At 36.4% G+C, this 15,509-nt stretch overlaps 1 protein-coding gene across 4 annotated transcripts in view; it reads right to left on the bottom strand.

The window, feature by feature from the left end:
* The window catches only part of RASAL2 (RAS protein activator like 2), a 383,167-nt gene that overhangs the window by 164,103 nt on the left and 203,555 nt on the right, over window positions 1-15,509 (bottom strand). For all 4 annotated transcript variants that reach the window (XM_054461346.2, XM_054461278.2, XM_054461199.2 and 1 more), the window contains exon 3: window positions 9,141-9,267. In XM_054461346.2, the coding sequence (XP_054317321.1) occupies window positions 9,141-9,267 (127 nt within the window). The remainder of the gene's footprint in view (window positions 1-9,140; window positions 9,268-15,509) is intronic.

A 15,509-nucleotide genomic window follows, 5' to 3' on the forward strand; every position in this document is an offset into this window, starting at 1 on the left:
ATCAGGAAAATGTTCAAATATAAATGAAGTTTTTGCATTTAATTGGCTAATAATGCAAGCTTCTTTCTAATGGGTAAATCTGACTATATCAGATTGGTAGTAAGGTCAGTTCTGTTATAATATTTGCTTTGAAAACTTTAATGTTCTACCGCAATTGATTTATTTTAGGCAACAATTTGCACATAACACAAAATCTGTGTTTGCTTATGCACAACCTTCATTACTTACATATCCTGTCTATCAATGCTATTACCATCCAGTAGTTTTATAGAAGATTCTAGCATCTTGAAAATATTTCATAAATTATCTAGATATTTCTAACAATGTCTTAGGAATAAAAACAGAGTCCTCACTAATTTACAAATTTCATCTGTAATAAACATTAAATGAACAAAGAAAACTCTACTCACCAAGCCATGTTGAATATACAAGATGTTCATATTCATATACACCTCAAACATCTACCAGCTGCCTCAGTTCACTGCATGAGTGTTATTAGCCACACCCAAACAAGTCTGTTGTAACATTCTATCCGCTTTTAAATAACTCTCCTTCTATCAATTCAAAATACACTTACAAATTAGTCTGATGCCCACTACCACAAGGAAACTTTAGGATTTTTTCAAGGTAAAGTGCCATATTCATTATAGTATTTGAAACCTAGTTTTACCATTTTTTTGTGTGTTACTGACCATGTTTTTGAGAGTAGTGCCCCTAACCACTTTGTCTCCACTTGCATAGTGTAGTGATTTTTAGGACTCTATATGTCACATTATAACAGAACTAACTGTAGATGGCTATTTTATCCCATAATCAAGCCAATTCTTCCAGAATATTACCATCAGTATTACCACATACATCTTCCCAAATCTCATTTCAAATAATAAATATATAGTCACTCATGGTTTTTAAGAAAACCCAAAACTACTCAACCAAAACCTTGAGGAAGATTTTTCCAGGGTTTTCTACCTTAATTATTCATAATGATTTTGATAATTCTTGAGCTTATCTGAGTTCTCCTCAAATTACTTGCATATCACTGCCATCTATTAATGTGGAATACAAATATAATGCCTAGATATTATGCAGCTGTTTTAATGTGAGCTTTCTTATAGATAGTAGTCAAATAATCTTATTTTACAGGAGAGGAACAAGATATGACATTTTAAGGAAATTTCAAAGAAAATCAGTGGCTGCCATTATCCCTTGAGCTCCAACTTTCAGAGCTAGAAATACCAGGATATTATTTTTTATAAAGATTTTGATCTTTATATGTATTAATATATCACCATAAAGTTCAAGGTCTGCTTCTGTTGGTTAAGTAAATACACACATTAATTTAATAGCCAATCTAAATATTGAGTACTACCATACACAGACATTATTTATCAGCATTTTTACTCTATTTTAAAAAGGAAAGAATATATCTCTTATAATATTAAATCTTCATTACTCACATATCCTGTCTACCAATGCTATTACCATCCAGTAGTTTTCTAGCATCTTGAAAATATTTCATAAATTATCTAGATATTTCTAACAATGTCTTGGGAATAAAAACAGAGTCCTCACTAATTTACAAATAAAGTTAGAACTGAGGCTAATTTAGTCTAACAGAAAGGGCCAGGGTTTAAACCAAGGTTTCTCAGCATGAGCAACATAGTGACACCCTGTCTCTAGAATAAATTAAAAAAAAAAAATAGCCAGGCATGGTGGTGAATGCCTGTAGTACCAGTTGCTTGGCAGGTGGAGGTGGGAGAATCAGTTGAGCCTGGGAAGTTGAGGCTGCAGTGAGTCATGATTACACCACGCCACTGTAATCTAGCCTGGGCAACAGAGTGAGACCCTGTCTCAAAAAAAAAAAAAAAAAAAAGCAAGCTAATGTTTGAATAATCAATATCCTTTATTAATTTTGATCAAAAGCTTTATCCTTTATAATATTTTTATAAATACCCTAGAGAACATATTCTACTTTAATATTAATTTTCTTCAAAGTTTTCTCAAGTTTTTGGTCACTTAGAGGTCAATAAACTTAGGAAAAGATGGTATAAAGTAAAAGGTTGGCTTTTCCTCAGAGTTTTCCAACTTAATTTCCTTTCTTGGTCTTCACGTATATAAACATAAAAATTTTAGATAGCTAGCTTTGACTCTAAAAGACCTTTGATACACTCTTTCCTAAGGCTTGCTAGAATATATCAGAGGCATACTATGTTAAATTATAATTTTAAATATATTTACCAAATGTTTATGGGTTTTTGAGGACTCTAGGATAATAAAACAAATTTACTATCACAGGCACAGTTTTTATAAAAATCCAGACATTCTGTAAGATGATGGGATAACTTTAATATTTTATTATAATATGTTAAAATAGAGGCATGAGATCTCTGCAGCCTTGAGTTACTAAATGTTTGGATTTGAATTTACCAGTTCAATCTGAACTTTCTGTTTGAGGACTGAGAAAGCCTCGGACTTTTGAATGTTTGGCATTTTCTAATTAAACCAGCTTTATGAACATGTTTATTATGTTACATGCAAACAACCATCCTTGCTCATTTCAGGCTCATGCTGTAGTTTGCCCATTTGGGCATGAAAACATGAACTTTACCGGAATGTCAAAGAAATACAACAAAGAGATTGGAGACAGTTCCAAATTCACCTTGTGCTATCCACCAGCCAAGCAGTAAGCAACATGCAATAACAGAGATAAATTTTCTTCCATAAATGCACAGTTCACAAAAATGTCCACTCTTCAGCTTTCACTTTTCCCCTTTCTCAGAGTTCTTGCAAGATATTTGATAGCTTTGGTTTTTTAAAAAGAAGTTGAATTTGTAGGTTACACTGACATTGAAAATGACTACTTACTAATTCTAGTTCACAGGGTCAACTAATATGCCTTCCAGTATTATTTGTATACAAAGAACTCTACTACCTCCTCTTGAAAATTCAGCAAGTCATGCTTTGTATGGTTTGAATTTAGATAATCTTTTGATGAATAAATTAAAATCTGGATACTGTTACTAGGGGAAAATAGTTTTTTCCTAGGTTTTCTAAATCTGGAAGTGGGTACTTTAGACATGATGCACACGTGCTTAAGAAAACATCTCATTTTCAGTGGAAAAAAATTTGATGAATCAAAATCTATGTCAAATTTAGTATCCTTGGTAACTGTAAACTGCCGAATGCAACAGTCTGAGAAGTCTTGTCAATAAGAAGTAAATTCTGTGCTTAAGCACTCCCTTCTTCCTCATACACATTTGTCTCAATTTGCTTATTTGGAAACAATTCTGGATTTTCATCTTTCCTCTTTAGTTCTTCCTTTGCTAGTGCTTCCTCATCTTCCTAACCTCTAAATGTTGTCCCAGGGCTTAGTCTTTGCATTTCTTCTTTCATACATTCTAATAGGAATGTCATTAAATCTCAGGGTTTTAAACATCATCTATTTGTTAAAGGCTTGCAATTTGTATCTCTAGTCTGTACCTTTCCCTTTATTTCCAAATTGAGATATCCAACAAATTTCTACTTGAGTGTCTAATAATACCCTCAAACTTAACATGTGCAAAAATTGAGCTGCTGGTCAATCACACTTTCAAACTAGTTTCTCCCACAGTCTTCCCACTTTAAACAATAGTAACTTCATTCCTGTAGCTGTTCTAGCCAACATTCTTGAATCTTCTATTTCTCACTTTCCACATCCAATCCATTAAGCAAATTCTGAGTTCACTGTAGGTGTGTGGATTTGTTTCTGGGTTCTCTATTCTGTTCCACTGGTCTATGTGTCTGTTTTTCTGCCTGTGCCATGCTATTTTGGTTACTATAGCTCTGTACTGTAATTTGAACTCAGGTAATGTGATTCCTCTAGTTTTGTTCCTTTTGCTCAGAATGACTGGCTATTCAGGGTCTTTTGTGATTCCATATAAATTTTAGTATTGTTTTTTCTATTTCTGTGAAGAATGTCATTGGCATTTTGATAGGAATTGCACTGGATTTGTCGACTGCTTTGTGCAGTATGGACATCATAACAATATTGATTCTTCCAACCCATGAACATGAAATATCTTTCCCTTTTTTGCCATCCTCTTCAATTTCTTTCATCAGTATTTTATGGTTTTCATTGTAGTGATACTTCTTTGGTTAATTCCTAGGTACTTCATTTTACTTGTGGCTCTTGTAAATGGGATTACTTTTTAAATTTCTTTTTTCAGATTGTTCACTGTTAATATACAGAAATGCCACTGATTTTTGTATGCTGATTTTGTATCCTGCAACTTTACTGAATTTGTTTATCAGTCCTAATAGTTTTTTAGTGGAGTCTTTAGGTTTCTCCAAATATAAGATCGTATCATCTGCAAATAAGAATAAGTTGGCTTCTTCCTTTCTAATTTGGATGCCCTTTATTTCCTTCTCTTGTCTGACTGCTCTAGCTAGGACCTCCAGTACTATAACGAGTAAGAGTGGTAAAAGTGCGCATCCTTGTCGTGTTCCAGATCTAAGAGAAAAGGCTTTCAGTTTTTCCACAGGCAAATGTTTAAAAAGAATTGTCTCCATTTGCTGTTTTGGTTTCCTTATCACACTATCTTCTCAACTCATTTCAGTAAGGCTTCTGCTGCCACATACCATTAAAACTGCAGTTCCTAAACTTACCAAGAACCTTAATGTCACTAAATCTAATGTGTGGTTTTCGTTTTGTTTTGTTTTTGACACAAAGTCTCACTCTGTCGCCTAGGCTAGAGTGCAGTGGTGTGATCTCAACTCACTGTAGCCTCAACCTCCCAGGCTCAAGAGATTCTCCCACTTCAGCCTTCAGAGTAGCTGAGACTATAGATGTGTGCCACCATGCCTGGCTAATTTTTTTATTTTGTAGAGATAGGGTCTCACTATGTTGTCTAGGCTGGTCTCATACTCCTAGACATAAGTGATCCTCTGGCTTCAGCCTCCCAAAGTGCTGGGATTATAGGTGTGAGCCATCACACCTGGCCTAATGATTTTCGTTAGTCCTCATCCTAGTGGCCCTTTTGGTAGCATACAACAGAGTTGGCTATACAGTTCTTAATCCTCCTTACTATGTACTTTGTAATAGTATAGACCACTTATGTGACAGCACAATTTAGCTTGTTTTTCTTTGTCTTTTTAAAATTTTCTTTAAGTATAACACATATATGCTCAATGAATTATCACAAAGTGAACACACCTGTGTAATTCCTACCCAAGTCAACAAAGAGAACACTACTGGCACTCCAGAACCCACCTTTATATTCCTCCCAATCACTATTCATGCCTCCTCCCCAAAAGTAACCACCATCCTAATAACTAACACCATAGATTAGTTTTTAACGGTTTTGGAACTTGACATAAATGGAATCACACAGGATGTACTATTTTGTGTCTGTTCTTCAGTGAACTCTTCATTAAAATATCTGTTCAAGCCTCTTGCTCATTTTCTACAAGGAAGCATTTATATATACTAGACAAAAGCCCTTTGTTCATTATAGGTGTTGCAAATATATTATTCTACTCTGTGGTTTGCCTTTTCACTCTCTTAATGATGTATTGATTGACAGAATTCTTAATCTTAATATAATCCAATGTATCAATTATTTCCATTACGATTTGTGTTTTTTGTATTGTTTAAGACAAACTTATCCAACTCACGGTCCATGGGCTGCATGCAGCCTAGGATGGTTCTGAATGCAGCCCAACACAAATTCTTAAACTTTCTTAAAACATTATGAGATTTTTGCATGAACCTTTTTTTTTTTTTTTTTTTTTTTTTAAGCTCATCAGCTATCGTTAGTGTTAGTGCACTTTGGGTGTGGTCCCAGACAATTCTTCTGATATGGCCCAGGAAAGCCAAAAGATTGGACACTCCTGACTTAAGAAATCTTTCTTTATCCAAGATCATGAAAATATCCTACACTATTTCTAGAAGTTTTACTGTATTATCTCTCTTGTTCAGATCTTGGAATTGATTTTGTGCATGGTTATAAGGTCACTACCTTATAGGTCAATTCCTCCTCATTCCCAACCTGCTCCAAAAAGATATGTTATTGACCCAGCACCAATGACTAAAAAGACTGTCTTCCCTCACTGCTGTGAGGGAAATGTCACACCAAATGTCCTTATATATATGGGATAACTTCAGGACTCTCTATTCTATTTCACTATTCTATTTGTTTATTTTCCACCAACACATTATTATACTTTGTTTTTTTTTTTTGAGACGGAGTCTCGCTCTGTCTCCCAGGCTGGAGTGCAGTGGCTCAGTCTCGGCTCACTGCAACCTCCACCTCCCGGGTTCAAGTGATTCTCCTGCCTCAGCCTCCTGAGTAGCTGGGGCTACAGGCACATGCCACCACACTCAGCTAATTTTTTCTACTTTTAGTAGAGACAGGGTTTCACCATATTGATCAGGCTGGTCTTGAACTCCTGACCTCGTGATCTGCCCACCTTGGCCTCCCAAAGTGCTGGGATTATAGGCGTGAGCCACTGCGCCCGGCCTATTATACTTTTTAAACAGATCTTGATACTAGCAAATTAAGTCTTCTCACCTTGTTTTCTTCTGCCGTGGCTATACTTGGTCTATGGCATTTCGAGATGAATTTTAGAATCAACTTGCCAATTTGTATATGTGTATGTGGTGGTAAGGATGGGGGACAGAAATTTTGAAATTCATTGAAATTTTGATCTTAAAGAGAAATGACATTATATTAAGTCTTCTAAACCATCATCATGGTATTTAGCCCTCCATTTGTTTATTTAAATCTTTTTTTCTTTTATATTTTAAAGTTCTCTATGTAGAAGTCTTTCACGTCTCTTATTAGATCTTTTCCCCTAGAAATTTGTTATCATGATGCTATATTAAACAGGATATTTAATTTTTTTCGTTTTCTGTTTATTGCTGGTATATAGACATAGAATCCATTTTTGTACAGTAACTTATATTTTAGTTTCTATGTATATTCATCCTATCTTGCTAACTACATAAAAAATGTTCTAAGAGCAGAAATCTTACACCTCTTTTCACTCTTAGTGACTGGCATAGAATGTTACATACACAGCAATTATTCAATGAAATACCCGACAGCAGAAATTTTGGCTAAAGACAAATTACTTGGAGATAACAATAAAAAAAAGAACAATTATCTAATTCAAGATTAGACTGGCATGTAAGGAAGAATGGCTCTAGAAGTAGTGTTTTTCCCTATAATATTTACGAGGATACCTTTTAGTACAAATTTACGACATTTGCTCATGGACTGTCCATGAGTCAGAATGGCTACTGGACTTCTTGTTAAGCACAAAAGATAAGGACTGGCTCTAGACCAGACACTTTTGTCACCTTTAGTTTGTTTTTGGGGCCAGTACTTCAAACACTGTAGATATTTAACAATTTCCTATATAGTTCTCTCTTCTATAACATTGCAATAATTCTTGAGACTATAGTTCTACTTCCTCAAAATCTATTGACTTTTATGGGTCAAAGCTTGAAGAGCAAAAGGTTCCTAGAAAATTGGTAAAGACAATAGTCAGGCTGGGCGCAGTGGTTCAAGCTTTATTCCTAGCACTTTGGGAGGCCGAGGAGGGTAGATCATCGGTGGTCGGGAGTTCGAGACCAGCCTGGCCAACATGGCGAAACCCCGTCTCTTAAAAATACAAAAATTAGCCAAGCATGGTGGTGCATGCTTGTAATCCCAGCTGCTCGGGAGGCTGAGGCAGGAGAATTGCTTGAACCAAGTAGGTGGAGGCTGCAGTGAGCCAAGATTGCGCCATTGCACTCCAGTCTGGGCAACAGAGCAAGACTCTGTCTCAGAAGAAAAAAAAAAGAGACAACAGCCAACATATCATTGCAAATAATGCAAGCAAAGGAACCGAAAGAAGGTGACTCTAAGCCAGTTCAATTTACATAGAAGTTGGATGTGAAATATAAACAGGCTTTAAAATTGTTACACCCAGACAGGTTTTTAGTAGAATTTAGGCCCACACCTAAACTGGTTTCAACACATGTTAAAGAAGTATAGTGGAAATAAGACGAGAGAAAAATCTGACTTCTCCAAGGTGGCTCCTTGGAAAAAAGTACTTGCTAACTCAACTAATTTCTAGGAAAGCAACAACTATTACACAATAAAAAGAAAAATAAAAGATTCAAATTCTGCCCAAAAGGATTCAAATTCCAGGCAAAAGCTCTGGGTTCCACTTAGAAATGAAGAAAAAGGCAACCCCCTCCAAAATCCCAAACCAAACCATGATTTTAGAAAACACAACCAAAATTACAGAATTATCCATATTGATCACCATAGAGACAATAAATGATTCTATCTACTTAACAAATGTCAAAAGTCTATGGGTCACTAAGCAAATAATAACACAACAATATAAAGCACCAAAACAATTCCTACTTTTCAAATTGCTTCATTATTCTATTTAATCTTAATCATGTTCTTTTAAAATTACCTGACCAGTCTGATTATTTAAATACCCATTATTAAAAATGAAAACATTTAACAGAATACATTTGGTGGGGAATGGGAGAAGAGCTAGCTGCTTTGATATTGACATTAACTCCTTTAGTATATAACAATGGAAGTAAGGTTTCTTTAGTAACCTTACTGGAAAAATGGAAGTAGGATTTCTCCCTTTTGTCACCCACTCCAACCATAGTCCAGCATATGACTTTTATGAGACATGCAAGATTAACTTAGCTAAATTAGTCTGATCTAATATTACATTGTATAAGACAACACCAATAGCTACCTGAACAAGATACATCTAAACCACTTAATACTAAGTTCCAACACATACTGCTCCCTTATGAACCTCAGTGCTTCAACAAGATCACCAAATACTCTCTCAAAATCTACAGCTGAGCAATAAACCCAGAAGCAACACATTATCCCATCTGCCTAGGACTAAACAGCAACCTTACTAGTGCTCACATGAAGTCTTTCTCTTTAAAATAACTTTGCTGTCAGTTGGTTATAAAGAACAGAACTCTCTAATGACCTCTAACTCTCGCTTAACGTGCCATTGATTTCAAAGCACTTACTTAACAGGAAATGCAGGATGTTCTGTTTTACTCAATAACAAGTTCATAAATTATGGGATAAAAGCTAGGAATTTATTTCCTTTTCATAGTAGCTTACCCAGTTTAGTGGCGCCCTCTGGTGGGTACTCGGGAAACTGACCCTCGGAAGGGACACTGACAGTTCTCCTCAGGCATCGCCCTTTGGTGGCATCTGTCTGCTGCTCCTGTCCCCCTTCCACAGGTATCTAGTTAATTAAAAGCAAAAGATAAAACTTAACAGTGAACTCACCATAACTACATTCTGATTGAATAATGGTTTTAGTCAAAGAAGACAGGAGTGTGTAACAAAGAGTAAGGTAGGAGAAATATAGAAATAAAGTATATACAATGGTAAGATATTACCAACCCTTTCACAGGAAGCTTTCCTTTAAAAAGAAAACTGGGCCAGGTGCAGTGGCTCACGCCTGTAATCCCAGCACTTTGGGAGGGCGAGGTGGGTGGATAACGAGGTCAAGAGATCGAGATCATCCTGGCCAACACGGTGAAACCCCGTCTCTACTAAAAATACAAAAATTAGCTGGGCGTGGTGGCGCCCACCTGTAGTCCCAGCTACTTGGGAGGGTGAGACAGGAGAATCACTTGAAACTGGGAGGCAGAGGTTGCAGTGAGCTGAGATCGCACCACTGCACTCCAGTCTGGTGACACAGCAAGACTTCATCTCAAAAAAACAGAAAAATGAAAACTGAAACATCAGGAAAGGTGAGTATGTAAATTAGCTAACATGAAGTATGTACAAGTCATAACCAGGTGTGTACTTGCTCCTAGAGCTCAGAAAACAAAACACCCACACAAATAAAATGTTTTTCTCTATCAGAAACTGGTTCACAAGCTCCAATTTTGTCCAATGTTAAATAAAATAAATGGAAATAAAAGTTGATCAGAAAGATTTAGCCTCAAAATTATCTTAAAAGATTTCATTAAAGGTAGTAAAATCACCCAAATTTTCTTCAATTTTAGAATTGAGCACTTAGACATAGTTAATAAATCACATTTTCAGTGGAAACTTGTATAGATACCAACATAAAATGGTATATTTTCTTCCAAAGGTAAGATTGTTTTTATAATCCTAATAAACATTTTTTCGGACATAATTTCAGAAACATATAAAGTGGTTATTTGCATATGTGGAATGAGAACTATGAAAAGTAAAAAAAATCTCTAATACTAATAACTATTTTAAGACTTACAAAGCAGGTTATCAACGTAGAGTAATGGGATGGTTCAAAGTTGTGGTTTTTTTTGGTTTTGGGTTTTTTTTTTTCTGGTAATCCTAAGTATTCAGTAATGAGATTTTACTAGTAGCTTTTATCAGAATTAAGAATTGTAACATCCTAGTTTGGCAAAGTATGTCATAATTAATCATAATTCCTAATTTATTACAGCTCCAATACTATTTTCAATATATTTCAATAATGAAACACTGAGTTCTTACATGTGCAAGTCTAATGAGTTTATATGTGTGACATTATGAGGGAGACATTATTATTATCTCCTTTTAAGAGATGGGGAATGAATGATTTATTTCTCCAAATGATTATAATGGACATGTATCACATCAATTGATCCAGCAAAAGTAGGACAGGTATAGGCTTAAGTGTACATGCCTTCTGCTTTGCTTCTGTAATCCAACTCCTGTGACTTGGGTCAAGGAGATGATGGCAAGGAAAACTGTCTCTCTGTTACTGAGAATCCGAGGAGCAAATTCCTAACGCCTCCATAGGCACTTAAAATTTTCATACTCCTTATAGGACCCCCAATTCTCCCATTTCCTTATTACCATAACTACGGTTACTCTTTGCACATTGAGAAATTGAAGGGCAGAAGAAATGTAAAATTACAAAAATAGGCCAAGGCCAAAAAATAGCATCAATAAAGACATGAACTTTTCCAAAAGTACTCTGCAATATAAAACTTCACAAACAGTAATCTAAGTCATCTGTCCCTTTCAGGATGGAAATTTTATTATCTCTACTTAAATAATTAAAAGAGTATCACTGATAGGTTTAAATGACTATCTCCTATTAAAAAAGGCAAAACATATCTTGTATCTGCCTTAAAAGTGGGAAGAATGAAAGTAAATTTGGAAAAAATAGTCTGGTTCTTTGAAGAAATAGTTGAATCTAAATAAACATAACTATTTGATAATAGTTCTAAAAATGCCTATTATTTTAAATAATAAAGGTCTAAACCATGCAGAAAAAAAGTAGTAGTTTCTTACGGTGTTTTAGGAGGAAATATTTTTTCTATGCAAATTTATAAAGGCCATATCCAGATAAAGTAAGAATGTCTTCTATGAGGACATATTTTGTCTCTGCTATATCAAAGGAGAGAATAAATACAATATTTCTTATTTGGGCCTAAAATTCACTCAATTATTTTCTCAAAGTTTTAATGTAGACTCTTTATTTCCCAGTATTAAAACTTAAAATATGATAAAAGGTTGTATTCAAAGTATCACTTTTAAAGGTTAGGGCATTTTACTCCTCATTCAGGATACAAAGAACATAATGTAACCTTTATTCTAAACTGCATTTCTTAAATTTTTTTTTGTGTGTGTGTGTTTTTTTTTTTTTTTTGTCTTTTTTGAGATGGAGTCTTGCTCTTGTTGCTCAGGCTGGAGTGCAATGGTGTGATTTTGGCTCACTACAACCTCCGCCTCCCGAGTTCAAGCGATTCTCCTGCCTCAGCCTCCCGAGTAGCTGGGATTACAGGTGCCCACCACTACGCCCAGCTAATTTTTTTTTTATTTTTAGTAGAGACAGGGTTTTACAATGTTGGCCAGGCTGGTCTCAAACTCCTGACCTCGGGTGATCCACCTGCCTCAGCCTCCCAAAGTGCTGGGATTACAGGTATGAGCCACACTACAGATTGCTTCTTAGCTAAAATATTTTTTAAAAAGATACTGATCTACTCCTTTAAAATTGGATAGATCCTATTTCAAGTACTTTCAAATGACCCAAGCTGAAATACACAAATCTTAGCATATAGCTAAGAGAATCAGCTATACACGAGCAATTTTCTCCACTGTGATTGTCGTAATTTATTTTACTAGTTCATATTTACTTGTTTATACTGAATTGCTCATAAAAATTATGTATCTTCCAAGTTCTATAACATGAGAGTAAATTTTCTTTCTTTTTTTTTCTTCTTTGCCTTTGTGGCCTTGTACTGGGCTTCTTCTCATCTTCTTTTGCCTCAACTAAAAAAAAAAAAAATTGGCTGGGTGCAGTGGCTCATGTCTGTAAATCCCAGCACTTTGGGAGGCTGAAGTGAGTGGATCACCTGAGTTCAGGAGTTCAAGACCAGCCTGACCAACATGGTGAAACCCCATCTCTACTAAATACAAAAAATCAGTTGGGCATGGTGGTGCATGCCTGTAATTCCAGCTACTTGGGAGGCTGAGGCAGGAGAACTGCTTGAACCCAGGAGGTGGAGGATGCAGTGAGCCGAGACTGCGCCACTGCACTCTGGCCTGAGCAACAAGAGCAAAACTCTGTCTCCAAAAAAAAAAAAAAAAAAAAATCAAGGCCAGGTGCAGTAGGGCTCCCACCTGTAATCGCAGCACTTTGGGAGGTCAAGGTGGGAGAATCTCTTGAGGCCAAAAGTTCAAGACCCTGGGCAACAAAGTGAGATTCCCCCATCTTTAAAAAAATAAAAAATAAAAATCAGCCAGTTGTAGTGGCATGCACCTGTAGTCTCAGCTACTCAGGAGGTTGAGGCAAGAGGATCACTTAAGCACAGGAATCTAAGTGAGCTATGAGCTATGAACACATCATGAACTATGAACTATGAGCTATGAACACATCACTGTACTCCAGCCTGGGTGACAGAGTGAGACCCTGTCTCTCAAAAACAAACAAACAAAACCGAGCACTTTAATTTCATTCCATTTTAGAGGAAGAAAGTAGAAAAGGAGTAAGTGATATCTCAGGTATCTAAGATGTGTTAATAACAAAGCCAAACTAGATCTCTGGCTCCCTGTCCTCTTTGTTAATTCCAAACCATCCATTAAAATCAAAAAGCAATGTGGCACATATTTTACATATATATATACACACACACACACATATATATACACACACATATATATACACATATATATATACATACACACATATTTTCTGTAAAACTGCCTTTCATATTGTTTAGAATCATATGGAAATTAATGTTGATTTCAATCTGAACTCATACAGATTAAACAGATAGTCAAGTACAGGAAATCAAGATTACGCTAACTAGCATCAGAAAGCTCTTCTTATTTCTTTTCCTAAAGAATGCTAAAAAGATGCTCAGGACTACTATATGCTTAAGAGGATTTTTCAGTACTTTAAAGAAAAAACAATTCCTCAACTTTCTTATTTCCTTAAGGCACTGGTTCTCAAAACAAGTGGTCTCAAAACAGCATAACCCAGGAACTTGTTAGAAAACCACATTCTCAGTCCCCACCCCAGACCTACTGCATCAGAAACTCAGGGTAGAGCTCGGCAATCTGTGTTTTAACAAGCCTCCGACTAATTCTGATGCTCACTAAGGTTGCGAACCACTGCCTTAAGGTGTTGTTTCCTCTCCTTCCTATCATGGATAAGCATCTCAAAGTGTCATGTATAACAGACATTCTCAACCTTGGCTGCAACTTATAATCGTCTATGGGAGCTTTAAAAAAAAAAACCAATGCTGTTCTCACTCATAAACGGGAGTTGAACAATAAGAACACATGGACACAGAGAGGTGAACAGACCGCTGGGGAGTGAGGGATGAGGAGAGGGAACTTAGAGGACAGGTCAATAGGTGCAGCAAACCACCATGGCACACGTGTACCTATGTAACAAACCTGCACATTCTGCACATGTATCCTGGGTTGTTTTTTTTTTGGGGGGAGAAAAAAAAATGCCAACGCTTAGACCACTCTAGACATTCTAGACATGCAAAGTTGAGAACCACTGATCTATACTCTGTATCTCCAATTCTAATTATTCACTTATTAGTCCTTGGCTACCAGTACTAAGTGTGAAGATATAAATAAATCATTTGGCTTTAATAAACCTCAATTTCCACAACTTTGAGATACGATCTTTCTGGTATCTCAGCTGGATTCCTGGAGTAGTCAGGTTTTAAACAGATTTCTCACTGGCAGTGTTAGATCTCTGTCATTGCTCAACATGACCACTAGTATCTCTATTCTGTTTTCAATACTTCAGTTTCTCTCTGGAAAACTTATGTAGTCTTTCCCTGGACATGTGCAGTCCAGCTAAAGACTCTCTGGTATCCTACCCAGCAGGTTCCAGCCCTTTCAGATGCAAAATTCTGTTCTGTGCCTCCTCAGCTCAGTGAGTCTACTGTACTCTGGCTGGCCTGGCCTCCAGATTACAGCACCACAGTTGGGAATTAGTATGCAGCAGACACCTGGGCAATGACGACCACCACAGTGGCTGCCTATTGTCCAATGCCTGAAAATAGTTGTGTTGCACACCCATGCTCTCTTTCGATCGATCAATAGACAGACAGACAGACAGATAGTGAGGGGGTGGTGTCCTATTTTTTGTAGTTTACAGTGGGAGGGCCAGTCTTGCACCAGTCATTCTGTCATAGCTGGTGCCAAAAGCCTCTATTTATCTCTTAACTAAACTCCTGCAACAGTTTCTTCACTGGTATCTGCCTGGGACGTTCTGCCCCTTAAACCTGTCCTTTACATAGTTATCATAATAGTTCCAAAATGCAAATATGATCATGTCATTCTGAGGTTTAAAGCCCTTCAGAAGTTCTTTGCCTCTAGCAGTGGTTTTCAAAGAAGTGGTGGTGTGTTTGCGTATGGAAGTATGTGGGGGTAGGGGGAAGTATCTCTGCTTCAACCTGAACATCATTTTCAGTGTATCTGTTGTACAGGGCTTCTGCATAAGCGTTTCTACAAAGAAAGTGTCCTTCTGCTTAAAAAGGGTTTAAAAACTACTATCCTATAAAGTGCAAGCTCCCTAATATAGTACACCAGATTTTCCACAATCCAGCCACTGTCTTTGTCTTTGTGCTCAGTTTTAGACTTCATTCTAGAAATACCAAATTGCTTGCAGTTCTTTAATACATTCCTTATTGTGCAGTTCAGTGCTATGGCTTATTTTGTTCTCTCTTCCTGAAATGTTTTCCCTCTTTCTTTTCTATTCTACATCTGCAAGGTAAACTCCTAATCATCCTGAGGCTTAGGACAGGCTTTGCATTTCCCAGGAATCTTCCTCCTCTATCAGTCCCCTAAGGGAAGGTTAAGGTACACTTCCATTTAGTTCTCCGGTAACACATCTTTCTCTGTCATTATACTTACTGTGTTAAATTATAATTATTCATTTATGCAGCTAATTCCACTTAAGTTAACAGCTTGTACTTTACCAGTAAATCCCCAAACCTTAAAATAGTTCACAAATAAATGAATGATAGGTGG

The sequence above is a fragment of the Pongo pygmaeus genome, chromosome 1, assembly GCF_028885625.2.
Source record: "Pongo pygmaeus isolate AG05252 chromosome 1, NHGRI_mPonPyg2-v2.0_pri, whole genome shotgun sequence".
NCBI lineage: Eukaryota > Metazoa > Chordata > Mammalia > Primates > Hominidae > Pongo > Pongo pygmaeus.